Source organism: Emydura macquarii, unplaced genomic scaffold, assembly GCF_026122565.2.
Source record: "Emydura macquarii macquarii isolate MOO-44397 ecotype Brisbane River unplaced genomic scaffold, CSIRO-AGI_Emac_v2 contig_691, whole genome shotgun sequence".
NCBI classification, from domain to species: Eukaryota; Metazoa; Chordata; order Testudines; family Chelidae; genus Emydura; species Emydura macquarii.
In genome coordinates, this window is record NW_027130828.1 from 14755057 (window position 1) to 14776784 (window position 21728).

The 21728-nt window shown below is 47.4% G+C and overlaps 1 protein-coding gene across 2 annotated transcripts in view; it reads left to right on the forward strand.

The window, feature by feature from the left end:
* The window catches only part of ASTN2 (astrotactin 2), a 567068-nt gene that overhangs the window by 176875 nt on the left and 368465 nt on the right, over window positions 1-21728 (forward strand). For both annotated transcript variants that reach the window (XM_067542151.1, XM_067542150.1), the window contains exon 5: window positions 16353-16460. In XM_067542151.1, coding sequence (XP_067398252.1) covers window positions 16353-16460 — 108 coding nt within the window. The remainder of the gene's footprint in view (window positions 1-16352; window positions 16461-21728) is intronic.

The following is a 21728-nucleotide window of genomic DNA, read 5'->3' on the forward strand; positions in this document are numbered from 1 at the left end:
CTGCAGCCTAACCGAGTTTGCCTTTAGGAAAACGTCCCTTGTATTCAGCCGAATGCTTCCTTTTCTTCATTTCCCCCACACTGCTCCTAGCGAATACCCTCCCTCAGCTCTCCTTAGCTGGCAATCTCCCACACATGCTGGTGGCTGGCCGTTCTTGAGATGTGCTGGCTGGGCCTGCTAGAGCTTCTGCACCATGTGGGGGAAATGCCCAGCAGATACAAGCTTGAGACCTCCCAGAGTCTTCCATTCATGGTCTGCTCAAGGGAAACAAAGAACCCTCTGTTGGACTGCTCAGTGAAGTTCCCTCATCCACCCCTCCCTCCCAGACGAGTGCCTGCTGAATGCGAGTGTCGGGGTACCCTGGTGACTGGAGAGCGGGACATGCCTGTGATCTTGGTCTTGGCAGTAGGTTTCTAATTTAAACCTTCCTCTTTGTTTTCTCACTCATGCTTACCCCCTTTCTCCCCCCCCCCCCAGTAACACCACACACTCCCACCAGGAAACCTTGACATTCCTCTACAGAGAGAGACCTGAGACATGTGTAATCAAAACCTTACTCCTATGAAAATGGCCATGACCCCACATGGCCAGAACCTTGGTTTTGTGTTTCCACTAAAAGATGGGCCCATCGGGGACACAACGCCCCACACCACTGAACTCAATATTCGGTACAGGAGTCTGGGCTAGGGCTTTTCTCCCATTGGTTCTGCTCCCTCTGGTTTAGGCCACCCTGTGAAAGAAGGCTGATTGGGAGCCAGAGCTCACAGCTGCTTGTCTATAAATCTTCCCTGATGTGTCTTTCATAGTATTTTGCTTTCCTGAAAGTGTCTGTCTCCTTCAGGGGTTTTGGGAGCACATCTGAAATACGTGAGGTTTCTTATTTCAGCAGCAGGCTCTGCCTAGCCACGCTGTGTACAGCAGGTCCTCACAAGCCCAGATCTTGGCTTTGGAGGGGAGCTTTCCACTCTGGTTTCAGGTGGTGCTAGGTGACGGGGGAAAGGTGGGGATGAAGGATTAACCAGTCCACTGGGTGTCTTCCTGAGCTTGATTTAACGTCTCCTGGTGACAGTGAGATGGTTGCAGTAAGCTATAAGAAGCAACTTATCTGCTGTTAAAAAGGTGGCCTTTCTAGACCACCAGAACCCAGAAATACACCTTCAAACTCTCACCTGCCCTCCACTCCTTGAGGGGCTGGTTCAGTGCACCATGGGGATTTGCCCTCAATCCGTGCCATCCCCATCTGTCTTCCTGTGTGACTCGTTTGTTGGTGTGGAGGATTCCTGGGAACCAAACTGAGCCATTCCACAGGGAGAGCTCGCCTCTGAAGGAAAGATAAAATCCACCAGGAAGTGGGATCTGAGGCACAAGGCCATAAAAGCTAAAAGAGGAAGGTGGTGGATGAAAAGTGTGCTCAGAGATGAGACTGGAGTCTGGGAGTTGTGGCTACTGGCTTCTATTGAAATTGTCACTGATGCTCTCACCCAGTTGCCCCATCTATAAAGTGAGGAAGCTGCTGTTCTCAGAAGGGTGCTACAGGCTGAATACAATGGTATTAAGGAGGCATGTTGATATTTTTGGGTGGGAGGCAGTGTTTTTCACCTTTCACGGGAAGGGCCTTAGATAGAATGTCTTCTAGTGCCTTGTCTGACTCCAGCATGTAATTCTCTTGGACGCTTTCTTTTTTCCTTGCGGGAAGGAGCAACTGCGGACTTTACCGCGTCTGCTTTCACCCTCTTTCGTGACTTCATTTCCTCCAGGTCGTCTCTATGTTGCATGGTCCCTCTAAACCCTCCCTTTCATCACTGCACATGCCCTCGGGCTCAGCAGGGCACTGCACGCTGCCTGAATTATTCAGAATGTAGCACACACCATGATTTTCAAAAGCCACTAGCAATTTTGAGCCCACCTTGAGACACCTTAAAGTGGCCTGATTTTCAGAAAGTGCTTAGCACCCACCCACTGAAAATCAGTCTCCTTTATGGTGCCTCAAGTTGAACTCCCCAAAAATGCATGCACCTATTCGTTCGTGAAAACTGTGGCCAGGAAGCTCTGGGGTGCTGTTGCCACGGGCCTGTCTTTTTCTATTCATTTCCCAGTTCCTTTCCCATTTTGGAAATTTTGTTTTTATGGCTTACATTTCATTGCTCCTCTGGTGCGTTAGCGAGTGCAACTCTATTGAACATTAAGGTTAAATGATGATATCACAACCCTCTATGTTTGCATTTTACATGCAATTGCCAACACAAACCCTTCGCCTCATTAATCCTTTGCAATCCATTTTTTTTTTCTCCCCCTAAATGAAATTGTCCGTTTGGGATGCATTTATTTCCTTTTAACAGCCGCGTGACAATTCCTCTGATGGAGTTTGCATCCAACTTTGTTACTCAGTAGTGTCAACTTGGCCTGATGGATATGTATGTGTAATTATTTTCTCGCAGTTTGATTTAATTAATGCTTAACCTCATCAGCGTCCTACAGCTGGAGAGCTTTCTCTGCAGGAACTGCTAGTGGCAGAAGGATTGTCTTCTTCCCTGAGAGGCTCAGAGCGCCTGGCCTCAAAAAAAACCAAAACAAAACCCAAAATCATCATCATCCGACTCAACAAAAACAAATCGTAAATAAGCCTCTGTTTCTTTGCTTCCCCAGGCTAACTGCATTTAAATGGTTGCCTATTGTTTGTTATTGTATCTGATTTTTCACTAAGTGTTTCTAAAAGCTGTGGGAAAGGTCGTATTTCTCTGAGAACATTTTATTTAAAAAAAAAAAAAAATCTTTTCCATTTACAGTACAACATACCTTTATTTTGAATAATGCCATTTTCATACAAACTCTCTGCCGAAACACTTTTATCAAGTGTAATGCATTTAGAGTTAATAAATAGGAGAGAGAGGAAAATCAAGTTATAGGCCCAAGAGGGGGCGGGATGGGAGAATGACACCTTGACTGAGGTTTGAAAATAGATGGGGAACTGGCTAGATAGACAGGTTACAGAGAAGCTGTTCTAAATGGTGGTAGTTGTTGTGGAGAAGGCTCTTGTGTATCGGGAGTGTGGCCTAATGGACAGGGCAATGTGCTAGAAGACAGGAAGCCTACATGCTATGACCAGCTCTGCTACTGACCTGCTATGTGACCTTGGGCAAATCACGTCATTTTCTATGCCTCACTTTCCCCATCTGTAAAATGGAGGTAACGCTCTTAGCCTTCCTTTGTAAAATACTTTGAGATCTGTGAACTGAAGAGGTTGCAAAAAAGCTAAGTATTTGTATCACTGGTTGTGTGAATGGACAGAGGAGAGTTGAGTAGAGGCTTGGTCTTGAGGGGTCATCTGGGGCAAATCCATGGCAGGATATAGTTTGGGCTGGACATGGTTTGTTAGGAGTTTCTTCAACAAAAACTTTTTTGTAGAGAACAATGCAGGCTTGCGCCGACCAAAACATGTTGTGAATTTGCCAAATTGTGTTAAGGGGGGAGCCAAGTAAAACCCCCAATTGGGGGGGGGGGGGGAGGAATTCGTTTCAGCACTTTTTAAATTGAATGTTTGTTTTTTTTTTTCAAAAAAGTTTTTCATTTTGAAATTCCCTTCATTTTTATTTAAACACATTAAAACGGCTCAAAATCAAACCAAAATATTTTCTTCAACACTAAGATTTTTTTTTTTTTAATTTGTTTTGGATAGACCTGAAACGATTTTTATCCTGGATTTGTTTTTTTCCCCAAACTGCCAGCAAACTGAAAAATCAATTAATTGCACAGCTCTAGTTACAGTGTCAGTGTTGAAATGGAGAAGGAGCCGACCGCAGTGTTTGAGTGGGGAGGAGGGAGTTAATCAGGTTACATTCTTAGGTCATATTTTTCAATGACAGTGGTGGGTAAATACAATAGAGCCCTGTTACTATTGATTAAATATCAATAAGAAAAATAATTTGTAAATCTAGGTGCAAAACGCCAAGCACATTTGATTATTAGTCTATAGCAGTGGTTCTTAACCAGGGATACACGTACCCCTGGAGGTACACAGAGCTCTTCCAGAGGATACATTGATTCATCTAGATATTTGCTTAGTTTTACAACAGGCTGCATTAAAAATACTAAGTCAATACAAACTAAAATTTCATACAAACAATGACTTGTTTATACTGCTCTATATACTATACGCTGAAATGTAAGTACCGTGTTTATATTCCAGTTGATTTATTTCATAATTATATGGTAAAAATGAGCAAGTAAGCAACTTTTCAGTAATAGTGCGCTGTGACACTTTTATATTTTTATGTCTGATTTTGTAAGCAAGTCGTTTTTAAGTGAGATGAAACTTGGGGTTTACGCAAGACAAATCCGACTCCTGAAAAGGGGTACAGTAGTCTGGAAAGGCGAGAGCCACTGGTCTACAGTGTCTATTTGAAGGGCATCTGTTAACTGATACGCTAATTGGATCAGCCTCTGTTTGAGTTCGCTTAACACTCCTGTTTTCAGGTTGCCTGTGTAGGTAGTGGCGTTGTCAGTGCTCTGGTCTGAATATTCTCCTTTTCTTGCTTTTCCAGCCAGCTCTGTTTTTACTTTACATTTATATGACATCTTTCAACACCCATGATGCTCATTTACATTCACCCACTGCTGAAATGCAGCCTGCTCTGGGATAGAACACAGCAGCTGAAGTTAACAGAACAGCCCCCTCTCCTCTACAGTGGTTTAAAACAGGAAGTGAAGAATGTTGTATTCAGCTGGAAACAGAGGGGTGTGATTTGGGAGACCAGAATGCACTTGCCTCATTTGGAGGTCAGCTGAAGCATGGAAGTCAATGCCCCTGGCAGGCAATGAGCGTGGCATAGTGATTGGAGCACAGGACTGGGAGTCAGGAAAAAGATGCCTTTTGGGAGGGCTGACAGCGTTCAAATTGGTGTGTATGGCGCCCTCTCCTGGGACAGATGTTTAAAAACAGCACAACTGCTAAAGATTGTCAGCTCTAATGTCTTTAAAAAAAAAAAAAAAGCAAATCAAAGTGAAACCTGCTTAAGACAACTGAGGAATTCCAGCGCCTGAGCACAAAGCTGTTAGGTGGATAAAAGCCAGCACTGAAATATGGTGGTTATCTCAACTGCCAAAGGTCAATAGAAAGGTTAAATGAGCATCTTTCCCTTTTAAAATAAATAAGTGATCAATAGATCATTCTGCCCACAGGATAATTTACTGTTGATCAGAGCTTTGTCTTAATGCACCCAGAGGGCTCTACTTCACCATCATTTACCAAAAGCTACTGGTGCACAGGCTAGGGGGGGGGGGGGAAATTGGAAACCCAGAAGGAAATGAAAGGAGCATTGCAGCTTTCTCAAACCTGCTTCCCTCGTGTACCTTCTCCTTCACGTTCCTAACCCCCCTTGGCTTCCCATCCCCACCAAAGCAGGACTGGATGTATTGCAGACTAGCCTGTTGGGGAAGGAGAAGCCTCATCAGTCTCTGTCTGTGGGGAGTCAGGAGTTGGATTTTCTAAACCAACCTGGTTTTGGAGGGCAGATTCCTAGATCCGGTTCCAAACGTCCCATCTAGGCTAGATGTGGAAGGCACGCCTCACCCTGGCAGCTTGTCCCCTGGTACGATCTCAGTCAGAAAAGAGCCAGTTCCTGCTCTGTGGACTGACGCCTTGGAAGGCACCCTAGATATATGCTAAAGCAGCCTCCTGTTGGCCCAGGTTAAAGACCATCTTGATTCCTTTTTAATTTTCCCGTATAAAAAGTAAAATCTCGGTGTCCTGCTCAGCCGCTCCAGCCTTGCAACGTTGCACAGGGCTTTTCCTGCCAGGTTGTTTTGTAGAAGGGCTTGGCGGCAGTTGGGCTGTTGTCACCGCATGGCTTTGATTAGAATTCTTTGTGCCACTTAGGTTCACTTGGTTTGGTGCTAGAGATCAGAAACTACCTGAGCCTAGTTCCATCACTGGAGATGAGGGGAAGGGGAGATGGTCTTTCTATGGTCCTTATATGGTACCAATTATCATATATACCCTAGTATCTAAGAACTTCACAATCTTTACTGTATTTATCCTCACAACTAGCACTGAGGAAATACTGATTTCTTTTTTCTAGTTCGGTGGGCAAACCAAGAGAAAAAGAATCTTTTTCTCTTTTGAACCAAAACTGATTTTATTCCTCATTGAAAAGAAACTCCCCCACAAAAAAATCCGCAGAACTCTTTTATGTGAAAACAAAACATTTCATTTTCTGATTCAGACTGACCGTCGTGAATAGTTTTCATTTTTCAGCAAATTCACTGGGGAAAAAATGTGTCCGGCCTAGTCTCAACACCCCATGAGGAAGGGAAGAGAAATTATGCTTATTTTACAGATCAGGAACTGTCGTCACACAGTGACTTGCCCAAGGTCACCCAGGAAGTCTGTGGCAGAGCAGGGAATTGAACCCAGGTCCTTCAAGTTCCTAACTACTGGGCCCTTCTTCCTCTCATTATGATGATTAGGCACCATGGAAATACCATGAGAGATGCTTCTTGGGTGGGATGGAAACAAAAGCACATTGCTTTGGGCTCAAGGATGCGTGTGCAGGGGGAGCCTGGGAAGAGATGGCGGGAGGGGGTCCTTGAGCGTGGTTTGAGTGCGGAGCCCTCACCACGTGGTGTCCCCAAGGTGGCTCTGTTCTCCGTAGGCAGAGCATGTCACTTGCCCAGCCCGGAAGGGAAGTTGCAGGGAGGTTCAGTTGTTTACCTTGGTGCTGAGTGAACAAACAAGCGAGCTATTGAGGTTCCTTTCCCTGAACCAGCCCCACCAGCCTGCTTCCCAGGAGCCACTGAGGGTCTGTGCCTTTGATTCTCTTGCTTCCTCCTCCGAGTCCTGGGAACATTTCCCTTTTGTTCTGCTCTGTGTTGCAGGTGCCTTTTGAAGCCACCTCTTTTGAAAGTGGAGTGATGCAGAGGCACCCATCCTCCACTGCTCTGCCGGCCATAATGACCACTGTCGAAGCTGGTTCAGGAGGAGGAAGGAATGGCTTTTATCTCCCTCTCCCCTACCCCTCCCGTTCTCCTGGGGAGCTTGTGTCAGAGGCTAGCTGGAGAAACTCTGCCCAGTTTTCTCCCCAGAAGACGAACGATCCCTGTGAGGCTTACCTTTAAAAACTCAAGGTTTAGTGCTTTTGTGCTTCGGGCGGTAGGGGATAAAACTAACCATTTTGTTCTGGCAGATAGAAAAGCTGATGGAGGAGGAGCAGCCGGGGAAGGGTGGATTGCCCGAAACAGATGGACTGAGTGTGATCTGAAGGCTGCAGTGTGGAGGGCAGGACTGTAATGATCTGATGCTAATACTGTCACCAGGCAGCACAGGTGTGACGCCTACAATTAAGCTTGCCCAGCAGTTCCCATTATAAGACCCTGTTTTCAGTTGTGCCAAACTTTGTCAAGCAGTCACCTTCCCAGCTGAAATGTTCCATGCCAGGGTGTCCACCTCAGGCTGAATTTCTCTGGAAATGTTCTGCTGAAACGGTTCTGCCACTTCCAAGAGTGAGGCGAGGGAAAAACACATTGTTTGGCCCATGATTTAAAAAAAAAATCCTTACAGCCATTTCACTGGGCAGGGCTAGCACCCCCTCCTTCGCAGCAGGAACCTGACATTTGGCAGGAGAATGGCCTTTGGGCCAGGGATGCGCCTTTTGCTGTTTCCATGGGGGAATCAAACAAAAAACACCCACATTTGGCCAAGGTCTGAGCCTTTGAAAAATCTCATTCAGCCCTGCTCAGCAGAGACTTGTTAGACTTGGGCAGGCAAATTCTCCCAAAACGCCGTCTGCACTGAGCATGCTCCGTCCTCTCCCAGCTCCTGTGTGCCAGCCAGACTGTGCATGTCCATCCCCCCAGAGTGCGAGCCATCCTCCTGGACCGGGGCAGGACTTTGATTGCAGATGCTGCTGTGGCACTGGGCACAAGAACGAAGAGCAGGGAGATTCTTTCCCCTGTGCTTTCAATGCTTCCTCAGCTGGCACCCAGGGCAACATGGAGGAATCAGACTGACTCAAATGCAGAGGGGACGAGAGCCAAACTGGAGGGAACAGCCTGGGACAAGGAGCCTGGGGGTGAACTGGAACTGGGAGCTGCTGGTGAGACCGGGCGTGACTGAGTAAAGAGACTAGGAGCCCACAAGGAGGAGGAATGGGTGCAGAGGGGTGGGAGAATGAGATTGGACAAGGAGCCTGAGTGGGGTAGACTGAGACTAGCTAGGTGAGGAGACTGGGACGAGGAGCCAGAAGGGAGACAAAGGACTGGGACAGGCTGGAGGGCATGGGTCAGAAGTGGAGGACATTGGATAGAAGGTACTGTGCCAACTGCAGCACTGCCTTCTCCAGAAGGGGGATTGGAACCCAAGATTCCTGAGTCTCACCCTTCCTCAGCTGTGAGCCAGTATCTGTGGAACCCATTGGTAGTGTATGTCTCTTCCCCTTCTAGTGCCATCGTCATAGAGGATGACAACCTTCTGCTGCTGTCAGTTCGTTCTTTAGCTCAAATGGTGCGTCTAGAGGTTCCAACCCTTCTGATGGCCCATGTGGGTGTCAGTATGTTGCCACATGATGGAATTAGGTTTTCCCCCACCCTCCAGTTTGCTCTTTTAAAAAGCTAACAAATTACACGTGCAAACTATGTTAAAAAGAATATTAAGATCGCAAAGTCAAGCACTCAAAAGTTAGGAGATGCCAGAACTCAAGTTGCCCAGGCAGCCCTAATTCAGCCTCCTTGTGCGTCTGCATTATAATACAGTCTTTGATTACATACTGTTTATTCCTCAAGACCCCTGCCTCATTCACCATCTACATTAATGCCTCAATCAACACAAGCACAAAACCCTGGCCCCGCCTGTCGCAGAGCTGAGATCCATTTGAGTGAATTAACAAGCTTGTAAATCGGCAAACAGGATTAGAGATAAAAGCACCTTTATTGAGACATCTGGCTCCTGGTGAGGATTTCAGCAGGGCTGCCTCTAGGTTTCCACGCAACTGGGAGACTTCTGCAGCCCCTCTGTAGCAGAGGCTTCTGTCTGGGCCCTCAAATCCACAGCTGTCTAATTGGCCTGGTTTAATAATTAATGTGACCAAAGTTGTAAAACTGAATTTAGCTGCCCTGTAAGTGGGGGATTCCCCTGGAAGTCCCCAGGGTGATGTTTCTGTAAGGGTTGGATTAGGTCCTTACAGTTTAAATAAAGATGATCGATGGATTGTGTGTTGAACTCGGTGGGTGTCTGCAGGGTCTGTTAACACCTGGATTGCAGGGATATCTAGTCCAAGGGAGTGTCTGTCTGTCTGTTCTTTCTCTCTCTCTTTCTCCCTCCCTGCCCACTGCAGCTGATTTGGTTCACAGTAATTTAACATTGGTCTTGAGAGTACCTGGCCAAGAAATCTCCTGAGGGGGGGAGCTCAGATTGTCCTAGAGCAATGAGCCTTTGTTGTGAAAGAGACAGTGGAGTGTGTGTGTGTGTGTGTGTGTGTGTGTGTGTTTGGGGTGTGCGTGGGTGTGTGTGTGTTGCTCTTCCCCCAAGAGGCAGACTTTAAAAACAGAAAGTCCAACCAGAACACACCTCCCCCCCGACATTTTAAAAATTAAAGCACAGTCTGGCCTCTTCTTTCCAAATGCCGCCCAGGCCCTGGGATAAACGAGGGTAGCCAAGGGGAACTTGTGGTGTAGTTAGTCGCCCGGTGGGACGTGAGACCTAAGTTGAGCCCCAAGAGGTGCTGCACAAGGGAAGATGTGGTCCCTGCCCCGAGGAGGGCACAGTCTGGACAAACAGCACTGACACTCTGCAGGGTCATGGGGAAGGCCCTGTCTCAAGGCAACTTTAGGCTGGGACTTCCAAAGGTGAAAGGAGTTAGTGGTCATCTCCTGTCAAAGTTCAATAGGGTTCAGGTGCCTAACTCCCTTAGGCTCTTTGAAAACCTCAGCCTGAATTCTTGGGGCGTGAATTCTTGTTGCTGCGTGGCTTAGTGGCAGTTATGGGCTTCAGAGAAAAATCAGGATGGAAGGCAGGGCCTGGAAGGAAACTGGGTGGGGGTGGAGGGTGGAGGCCTGCTGGGGGGCAGAGAGAGGGAGTCCCAGTTGTAGAGGGTGGCATGGAAGTGGGGCTGTGCGCAGGGAGTGGTGAGGCGGGCTTTGATGGGCTGCAGGGTGAGGACAGAAAGGCTGGAGCTGTGTGCCGGGGCGGACTGAGGGAAGGGCTTGGATAGGAGGCTGAGCTCCGAGGCAGTTCTCGGTAACCGATGTTCCTCTAATCATGGTTGCACATCATGAATGGGAATTTTCTTGTGGCACTTTGTTTTGCTCTCTGGGCCCGTGAGCCGAGATGACCACATTCCCAGTGGCTTCCTGCGCCACCACGTGTGTGCGGCTGTATGTTATCGACAGAGAATTTTTCAGAGTTGCTGCTGCCGTATCAGCCACTTTTTAAAAAGTGATTTACTCTGCTTTGTAATTGGTTGCTGTGATTAGAATCTCATTTCTGTTACGCTGCAGTTTTTTCTCCCATTTAAGAGAAATAAAGGAATTGCTGACGAGGGGCGACTGTCTTGTCTTTAATCAGGCACTCTCCCTGTTCTCACTCTGTCAGCTGCTTGTGCTCAGATAAATCCAACTCAGATGCAAGAATCTGTCTCAGGTGTCCGGGGCAGTCCATTGTTCCTGTCAAAAAAGAATCATGATGGGGAAAAGAAGAGAGGCTGACAAGATGGAGTCCTTCAAGATATGCAAAAAAACCCCAGGGACAATGTAGTATGCGGTATTGTTGTAGCCCTGTTGGTCAACATAGGGAAGAGATCCCAAATCCTGAGCTACTCAGAACAAGATTTTGGGGCCAATTTAAAAACAAAAAACTCCAAAACCTCTCCCAAGGCAGCTTGGGATGTGTGAAGTCAGACTTATCTGGAGTCTCAGCTATGCTAAGACTTTTCTTTCCTACAGATGGCTTCAACTGAGTTCACCCAGACATATCTGGGATCATGTTGTGATGGGAAACCTGAAACCGCTGAGTTACCAGGAGGGTAAATTTTCAGTCCATCCTTCAGAAGTGTTAGGTAGATCAAAAAGGACTCACTGGGACATCTCTCTCTTTTGCCTAGCTATTGCCAGCTGGCTGACATTTGCCCTTTCTGGGTGGGTTGGGGGAGACGTTTCCTTTCCAGCCTGGGTCTGACCCTGACGTGGGTCTCCAAGTGCTGTCTTTATACATCCTGCGCAGTTTTAGTCAATCAGAAAATGCAATATCGCTGTCACCAGCTCACGGAAGACACCCAGCCTCAGTAACTTAACATGTCAGCACCATCTATCACCGAGACGTAACCAGCAAACATTTGAAAAGCTGCTGAAGGGGGCGGGGCTGGCGGCTGGCTGTGAAGCTGGCTGGACAGCCTGTGTCCCAGCGAAGAGCGTGGTGAGCATGTTAACCTCCTCCGGGAGGTGGCCGGGAGGTGGAACAAAATCGGATTGATGTTTCTTCCCTGAAAGCCCTAAAACCTGGGAGGAACAGAGGGCTTGAGTTGTTTGGGCTTTGCTATGGCATTTACTCCTGAAAATATCTTCCCAACACGGCAAATCGCCTGAGCAGCAGAGGTGGGAGAGACTGGCAGATTACTAGCATTCACGCTGGCTTCCGTGCCCATCCACGTGGGTTCTAGGAGTCCTGAGACTCTAACTCTGACTCGAAGCTGCGGAGTCTCAGCTGGTTTTGAGCTGAACTCACGGGGATGGGTGACGTTGGCAGAACCCTCACTCAGACTCTCAGATCGGACCAGGTGTTCTCTGTGAGCCTTGGCAAGCCCTTTGATGGCCCTGCGCTGAGCATCAAGCTTGCAAGGGACCTGCCATCTTCTGAGCACCAGACGCTTTCAGGTTTCGTTCTAGACTCTTTGCACGCAGCTCTCAAGCAGCTTTCATCTCAGAACACCCTGCTCTTTCCCCAGAGTAAAGGCTGGCTCTTCTGTTGGCTACTGACTAGCCTGGTAGTTTGTGGTGGCGTTCCCTGGTGGCATGCCCTTGTAGTCTGAACAGGGCTGGCATTGATTACCTGTGTGGAAATCAGGTGCTAGGTACTAACACTTATTAGGACGTGGCATGAAGGCAACGGTGCTCGCCCACTCTGACATTCCACTTCCTTGATTGCAGGGTACTGTTTAAAGCCCGCCGTCCCCTCCACCTTGTTGCCGGTGAGCACAGGTGTCACGAAGCCATGTAGCAGTTTACATAGCCGTTTCTGCATGCCGGAATCCTTCATTGTTGCGTTAACATGTTCCAATCGTTTGCCATCTTTTAGGATCCTAATGGAAATATTCACGTAGCGCCAGGTAATGAACGGCTGCACTTTACTGCCCTAAATCACACGCTCAGCAGTAAAACACCAAGCAGCAGGAACCGTTTGCAGCGGCGAGAATCATTGAAGAGCCCTTAAATGCTCCTTGTGCCCCCGGCTTGTCTTGGAGCTTTCGAGACCAGCGCTGATATGCTGCTTTCTGGCTACCTGCTTTTGTGAGCTTGCCACCCTACACTTGCTTACCCTCTGATCTTCCCTGCTATGGGCAGCCTTCAGGATCTTGGTTTCTGGAGGGTCCCTAACTCGCAGCCATGTTCTGACTCTAGCATCTCGTGCCATGCCATGGAGTCCTCGTGTTGCACAAGAGCATTGCATGGCATCCCAGATGAAGCTTGGAGGTGGAGAGGCAAAGGAGGGGAGAATGGTGATCTGCAGCCAGCCCTGCACGTTGCTAACAGACACGTCCTATGCCTGGGGCAGAGGGGCTGAGGTACCCGGGCTTTCAGTGAGCAGAGGCAAAATGAGGGTGCGTCTAGACGAAAACAAAAAAAACCCACCCATGGCAGAGAGTCTCAGGGTCCGGGTCTGTAACAGGAATGTCTACGCTGCCATTTTCAGCTCCGTAGTGTGAGCCTGACTGTGTAGACCAGGCTCTGAGACTTGCTGCTGAGGATGTTTTTTTTGCCCTGCAGACATGCCCCAGGAGGCCAGCTGGGTTCTGCTCATGGGCTGGCCTTACTCTGTCCCCGTGTCCTACAATGAGGCTGAGTGGGGATCAGATTCCACATTGCCAGACCTCCTCCTTTCTTGCAGCAATGGGATTGGAGCAGGAGGCAGCTCACGGCTCAATTCCTCTGCCGCCCGACCGGTTGTAACTCTGTGAATGCATCACCCACTAGGCCTGAAACACTCCCTCATGGAGGCAGCCCGGTTCCTGGCTTGCTTCCCCCATTTGTTCTCTCCTGGGGGGCACTCCGGTTAGAGACAGCCACGTTGAGTGCTGTGAAATCAGTTGCTGCCCTATAGGGCTGTCTTGCCATGCCCTCCGGGCTCAGTGCTTGCACCTGCCTGTCTCCAACAGTGGGCTGGACAGTGCCTCGCTGTGAACTTGAGCAGTGCGTTCTGCTGGGGCTTGCCACGTGAGCATTTTTTGAGCATGATTGGGAAGGCCTAGCCTGTTTGTTTTTGCATTCAGTTTAACAAATTAAGACGAGCGTATCAATCCAGTGAGCACTGGCTTGCACCAAAGGCAGCACGGTGGCCTGCAAGATGCAGTGCCGTGTGCAGCCTGGCGAGAGGTGGATGCCTTTGGGTTAGTTGAACTTGGTCTCAGAGTCAAATTCCAAGAGAAATCTTATCCCTTATTAATATCTGCCTCCTGGCGTGGGCTGCCGCTCTGTGCGAAAAGTTCACAGCCAACACTTCCTGGAGGAGGGGGCCATGAGGTGGAGAAGCACCAAGAAATCGCAGCCATTGGCATGGTGGGTCGTAGGCAGAGGGCATGGGTTAGAAGCCCCTTTGTTTGTTTTCTCATTGGTCAGAAAGAATCTTCTTGTTTTTCCCTTTTCCCATTCCCGCCTTTCTTCCCTCCTAAGTCCCGTCAGAGTCCTTGGTCGGCAGCAACGTTCCTACGATTAGATGTTCATTGTGACCCGGTGATGGGTTAGCAATAGAGCCGTCTTTGTGCTCTGGCTGATCAAGGAGTCGGTAGCTTAGGTTGGAGTTTTCAGAAGGGCTCAGCGCCCACGATCGAGGCCAGATTGTGGAAGAGCCCAATATGTGAGGTGCACGTTGAGTGATGAGCACTTTTGAAAAGCTGATCACAATGGGAGATGCTGGGAAATGCTGAAAATCAGGCCTGTATGTAGGAGCCTAGATGGGAGCTGAGCTCCTTTGAGAATCCAGCTCCGGTTTGTGGGTGCTGAGCACTTGGGGAACTAGCCTGCAAGCCTGTTTGGAAATCTGGCTGTTAGTGGCCTGAGTTGCGCATTAGGAATACTGCGGCTCTAAGTTCAAATAGCAGCAGAGTGGACTCAGCCCTTCCTCTTTCCTAACCAGTTAAACTGCATTCCAGGGGCGCGAATCTTTGGATGAGGCCTTAAAACCCTGCGCCCTGCCCAACCTGGGTGGACGCTAAACAATCAACCCACCATCATGGCTTCTGCAGAACAGCAGGAGTTAGTGCCACTCTCTCCCTCTGTTTCCTACTCTGATGCCTCCGAGATGGCAGCTCTTCCACGGTAGATGGATGTTCCTCTATTGGGCATAACGTTTGTGTAGCATTTTGTGGGTGAGAGGGGCTGGCTGGCTGGCTGTTTGTCTGTGCACCTGTGTTCAAACCCATTCCTGGCTCCCAGGGGAAGGAGTGAATAAGAGGTCGTATTCAGGTATTGATGCACTAGACCCTGAGAGGTGCAGCAGCCCCCAAGGTGCCGGTTCTGGGTTGTCAGGTTGGGCCACTTCCAAATGGTCAGCACGGCTGCTGCACTGGGGGGCCGGCTGTGTCAAATCCCCTTTCAGGGGCAGGGCCCGGTCTCAGCACTGGACTCGGAGTGGATTTGACTTGGCATGCTCTCCTGGCGGGACTGGGTGGCTGAATGGATGGAATGGGATTCCTAGTCTTTTCCATCAGTGGTCTGAATGCAACCTCAGATGGTGGCGACTAAGACTCATCCTTATCTGAAAGCTGCTGGGCTCTTATGTGAGTGGAGTTGGTCTAGTTACTAGTTGGGGGAGTGTTTCTATCACAATATTTGCTCTCTCCCCACCATTGGCAGTCTCAGCAGAGGCCAAGGTCTGAATGTGCCAAATGACCAAGTCAAGGCAGAGGCACGCTGGTGAGACCATGAGGGTGAAGCTGGCACTCCTTGTGCCTACCTGTTCTGCTGATAGACAGACACTGGTCTCCAGGGCTGTGAGTTCAGTATGTTTCCCCAGCTCTCTCCACCTCCCCCTCATCGCGGTGATTGAGAATGTTACAGGGCAGAAGGTGCACTTTCATTTGCTGTACCCTTGCCAAGAAGTGTGGAAATTGTACTTCTGCCTAGAATAAAAGATTTTTAAAACAGTAAAATATTTTAATGGCAGTTCAGAGGGCCACTGTCAACCCTCAGAGGCCTCTTTTCTTTTAAATTTCCATAAGGACTGGAAGACTGGTGCCAATTCTATTCCTAAGCTGCATTTTCTAACTTCTGCTGCTCTTCAGTATTTGAAACCACTGGGGGCAGGAGGGGAGAGGAAGGGATGGAGCCTGCCTGGCCAAATGAGTGATTGCATCTGAGTACCACTAGCCGGGGGCACGTATCAGACCAGTGAACACAGTAACTTTCAGGCAGGAACTTCCCCCTATAGAGGCAGGGGCATCGTCTTTTTGTTTGTCAGGTACATCAAAGCAAAGCGGTCAGGGTCAATTCACATCTCCATTTTTCTTCTCTGCTGTTTGTTCTGCGGTCGAGCTTAGAGGCTGCAACTGAGACCGGAGCCCCTTAGGCCCACAGCAAGGACACACTGTGAGAGAGAGCTCTGGTCTGGAACAACTTACGGTCCAGACACACACAACAAAAGGAGAGGAAGCAACATGCCCAAGGTCACACAGTAGGTCAGAGGCAGATCAGGGAACAGAACTCAGGTCTCCTGACTCTCGGACTCATGTCCTGTACACTGGAGCATGTTGTCTCGCATCTCTGACTGCTGGCCACCGAGGCAGATATATGAACCTCCATGTGGTTCACTGTGCCTGGATCTTTAGCAGAGCAGCTTAAACTCAAGGGCCTCACTGCCAAGTAGATTGTAAACTCTTTGGGGCAGGGACCATTTATAGTTCTGTGTTTTGCATAGCGCTTAGCACACTGCGGTCCTGATCTATGACTGTGCTCCTAAGTGCTACTGCAATACAAATAATAATATCTGGACATTAAAGATCCCATGTCTCTTTTTGGAGAAGCAGGGGTTTAAAGAGATGGCAGAAGAAGAAGCTGGATAATGATTCCCTGTGTTTTGCTGGGAGCTCACAGCTAAGTTTTGCAGCTGAGCATCTGAGACAGCAGAACTGATTTTTCTCCTCACTTCCCTGCAGGTGGAATCGGGTTTGGACGTGCCAAGGGAAACTCTGGCTCAGAGGCAGATGACGAAACCCAGCTGACCTTCTATACGGAGCAGTATCGGAGCCGGAGCCGGAGCAAAGGTAAAATAAAATAACCTTCAGTGACATATAGCAGCTGTAAGAGGAAAAAGAAACAGACACTCCAGTTTACGTCCTTTTTCACACTGTTAGCTTAAGAGGCCTGAAATAACTTGATTCTCAGTCTGTTAGTACAGAATCTTATGCCCAATAGCTAACATCAGCCTATTCATAAAGATTTCCCATGCTGGGACTATCGCTGCCAGCTAGCACCACGTGGGAGACATTAGCAGAGTTTCCTAGTGATTATATTAATTGGCTTAGTGGCTTGTTTATGGCTATTCCCTGGTTTCCAATATCAGCCACGTTAAAGATTTAGGAAACACTGATCAGTGACCCCAGCATCTTCCTCTTTCCCCTTGCAGCACTGGACCCCAGCATGCTGGAAGTGGAGTTGGGTGGATGAGTGGGTCTTGTCCCCAATTGTGAACAATATACAGCTAATTGGAAAAACAACCGTCACTGAAACCCTTAACTGTAGATCTCAATTAAAGGAAGAGGGAGGGGAGCACAACCCCTCACAATTCTCCAGCCAAGTATCATTTCCAGTGCATTAAATTGTAACGACAATGGGTTTTCATTACAGCCTTTAAAGAGTATCATGGCCATTCTGTTTTAATGCCTTGTGGACAGTAGGCATTTCAGCCATTGGCAGCCAGCCACTATTGTCTCTGCACCAATGCATAGCTCTGATATCAACACACACAACTGTTGTAAGACTTGGCTTATAATATGGGGAAGCTTACTATAAATGGCCCCGGTGCTCGAAGCAGCTTTGTCTGTCTACATTAGGGATTTGTGTTTATGCAACCGTGTTATTGGTGACTGTAACTGTGGGCTAGCTTTTCTGGGGGAAGGGGTTCTTATTTTGGTGACATTAATTGTGAGTTGCCCCTTAGGATGACTGAGGGTAGGTAAGACTCAATTTCTGTCACTTAAAGTTTCTCAGCAAATTTCCTGTTGGACTGGAATTTTCTCTGCTTGTTCTTGGTACAGAAACAATTTTAAAAAAATAAACACAAAATTGGGGTTGAAGCAGGTCATAAGTCACGTTGTGAGTTGTAAGAGAGAAAAAGTATCTTCCATGGTTTAAAATTAGTTCCTACGTTTTCCCCACTCCGCACCAGGGTGACTTTGTTTCTGAACTTCTGATCTAGTGTATGCTTTTAGCTCTCAGTAGGGGAAATTTGTGACTTTTGTTGATGCCCTTGCTAAGTCTGAAAAAACCACCATTAAGAAATAACCAAGTTGGAAAGTGACTTTAAGATTGCACCAGTGGCTCTGTGTCCTGGGTTTGTCTTCCTTGCTAAGTCAAACAGCCAGAGTACAGCATTCCAGATAGATGTCGGAACCTACCAAAATAACCACAGCTCCATTTATTTCAGTGATTAGGCATTCAGATAAATGCGCATAACATGTTTATTTCAATGTGAAATTACCTCCACGCTTGTGATTGGCCCAGTGATTTCACATTAGAACAAGCACACACATTGCAATTATTTATGCAGAACAGGATTGCATTCAGGTGTGTTCTTGTATTTTCATTCTTTTAGAAGAAAGGGAAATTCAATGTTACATAAATTCTCGCTGGAATTATACTTGCATTTTTAAGCGCAGAAAGTCACTAAAGTCTTCCTGTGGCAATGTTATCTTAGCCAAGTTAAAGATAAAGGCCACAGTTTTCAAAAAGGGGGCAGTAAATTTGGGTGCCTCAGTTTTTGCAGCGATAGAAGTTCCCCCACCTCAAACAATCATACAGAGAATAATCCTGCAATGGCAGACACACAAAGTAAAATTTTCAAAAGCATCCAAATGATTTAGGACCCCAAGTCCCACTGGTTTCCAATGAGTCACTTTTTAAAATGGGACATAGGATACTAAATCATGTAGGCATTTTTAAAAATCCCATCCATGGGCTAATTCAGTGATTCTCAACTGATGGGTTGTGACCCCAGGGGGTGAGGGTAGGGAAACACAAAAGGCGGTCGGGGGGTCATGAATCATTAGAGATTTTATTACAATCTAAAGCAAATAAATGTGGGTTCCCCCTCTCTTTGCACTTCTTTTCTCTCCACTATAGGTGTTCTCTGTCTGGTTATCACTTATACTTTAGTACAACAATAAGATTAAAGAATGGAAAGGGGGAGGAGTCTGACTGTTTTTTACCTCAAATAAGGGTCACCAACCTGAAAAGGCTGAGAAACACTGAGCTAGCTGATTTAATGGGAATAACTCATCTCTCACTTCAGTGGAACCATAGACCTGGTTTTGCTGGATGCACAGATGTTCTTGGCTATTTCTCAATCAACCAGGTTGTTTTGTTTTTGTTTTTAAATAAATAAATTAATTAATTAACTAAGCTCCTTGTATAAAAAACCCATTGCCTTTCTCTGTTGATTGGCTAAACTTCACTTTTAATGTTGTCTTGGAAGGAATTTTCCATTATCATTTCAATGACTTTTAGTTCCCTTGTGTAAAGAAAGCACTAGCCTAGTGGGAAGTTACAGCATAAAAATCATAATTACAGCTGCAGCAGAGATCCATAATTGGATGGCTCATAATTCTAATAGAGAAGGATGCATAGTCAGACCCAGTTTATTGTTACAATGATGTTCTAATATTGATTCTACAGTGGCTGTGTGTCATTGTAGGTGCAGTGAGATAGTTATTAAGTCCAGTGAGCAAGATCTTCCTTGCAATTTCTCTCCTTAGACCAATTTTGGCAGGACAGAGTACAATTACTAAAACATCTGTGGTACTTATCAGAGTTGGTGTGGTGGGAAACCCTCAGGTGTGCATGATTTGTTAATTACAGCATGCGCAGGAATTAGCGTTTTATGTCTAAACAGTCCTATAAATGCAGAATCACACATGAATTTTCTTTGTGCTTTCGTCAAGTGAGCTAGTTAGATGGCTGTAGATTATAATCATCTCAAGTGGCTGAAGGTTGCACACATCAAGGGATGCAGGAGAAATTGACAAGAGGGACACAAATAAATTGCCCATAGTTGTTGTTTTTGTGTGGGTGAGAGGGGGATATTCCTAATGGTGAGATCTCTTTGATATGGAATAGCCTCTCATGAGAAGGTATCAAGGTCTCTCTGCTTGATCGTTTAAAACTGGACTGGACAAAGTATTGAAAATATAATGTAGCGAATCGCTCTACATTGGCCAGGAGTACAGGCTGGTTGATATAGTGGGAATCTTCTCTCTCTCACCTCTGAATTCTGTGATTCCCCAGCAGACCATGTTGGAGATCTTCCCATCTTGTACTGCTGGATCCCTTCACTGGTGGGCATTCATGTTTCCAAGTCTTTGGAATTGCCTTGGATAAGATGGGAAGAAAGATGAGGGGGGAATGGAGACTTTTCCCTAGGTCAGTGGTGGAATGTTCTTGACCAATGGGTGTGTGGGCTCGAGCCAATTCCTGATGCAAATTGGAGACTGGATAAAGATGTGGGATTTGAATCCAGAAAGAACTAAAGCTCAGGGCTAGTCAGTAGAGGTCCTCGAGGGGCTGGCTAGCACCATCTCTCTGCCTTGTTGGAGGGCATATGCGCTCTTGTACAAAGCCTATTGGTCATCCTGGGCTTGTTGCTGTGCGTGAAGACTCGAACAGCAGTCACTAGAAGTGCTGTCATCCACCTTCTTCTGGCAAGAAGATTTTGTCCTTTCCTCTGCGAAGAAGACCTGGGGATGGCTGTTCATGTGTTCGTCATTTGCAGGTCGGATTGCTACACAATGCACTATCCCCTCTCCTAACCACACTACTTGCCCTCATCCCGTACTGGTGCTCTGTGCTCCACCCAATCCCATTCGGTGTTTTGCAAAGCGCTTGGTGGGATCCATGTGATCTCAAACCTCATCTCTTACAGAAACGCTTGGCAGCAGCTGTGATCACCTGGCCTGACTTGCTTATTGGGAGCAGCAGGTGGCCGACACTGCTTGTTATCCTGCCTCGGCTCTTTAAGAATCCCCCCCTCACCATCCTGTGGTCACTCTGCAAGGCCAGGGTCCTCAGAGAACCGGACAGCGGGAAACTCGCTGGCATCCACAAGCAAACAGCTCGTGATTAGCCTGGAGGAAAGCAGAGGGCTAGCATAGTGCTGAAAATCAGAGGCTCTGATTGCACTGAGGCTAGGACAAGGAACTGACTGCCTTCCTTCCCCTCCCTCCCCGCACTGTGTGTGTTTTAATACTGCACTAGAATACTCCCATGATGGGCATTTTAATAAAGCCTTCAAAATACATTTGCACCATCAAAACCCACCTCCGCAATTACCGGTGCTTTCCTTGGCAGCCTCCATGGGAGATGCCAAGGAGCTGATGAACCACGGAAGCTAACTTCATTGCTCATTCCCATCAAGTAAGGGCTGGCAGGGCACTGTGGGGGAGCTCCCGCTCTCTCTGCCTGGTCTGTACTTGTTCTGTATGTACGTAGCAGGCTCCTGTCTCTAGGGCTGTCAATCTACACACCTTTCACAAGCACTAAATTCATGTAAAGAGAACTGTCAGTGTTGTAGAGATGCTAATCCACCTCCGCACCTGCCCATCATAGGAGATTTCAGAGGCCATGTATTTATCATGCTCCTGTATCTAGGGTCCCTCCTTCTCCTCTTCCTTGGCTGCTGCCATGCCATGTTTGGAGCATCCACACTGAGACGTGAGTTTTTCAGAGGTGCTGAGCGTCTACAGCTGTCGTTGACTCTAACTGGCACTGTGGGCACTCGGCACGTCTAAGCATCAGCTCCCCGGGTCTCTGTGTCTCTCTCTTCCCCCAACGATACAAAATGCATAGAATTCTTACCTGTCTCAGAGAGGGTTAAGTTTATAAAGTGCTTGGAAACCTCTGATGAAATCATCTGACACTGAATGTAAGGGCAAAGTATTATTATTATTATTATTATTATTTTATTATTTTTATTATTATTATTGCAAGAATGGTGGCTTGATGACTGGTCTAGTGGCCCTGGAAAAGGGGAAATAGATCGTCCCTGTGATCTGAATAACTTGCCTTTCTGATGGGATGCAAATTATATTTAAGCAGCCATTTATACTTGGAGTAGACAGTCCTGAAAGGCACCGCGGTGAGTAAACCATTTAGATGAACTCCAGTTCGTCCTCACCCCCAAAGGAACAGAACTCTGGGAGCTTCCCTCAACTCCGAATCTCTTCACCACCAGTCTTTTAAGAGGGGGAGTTTGGTTGCATTGGTCTAAGCCAGGCACCATTTTCCTCTCCACAATAAACTGGCTGCCTGGTCAGGATGAC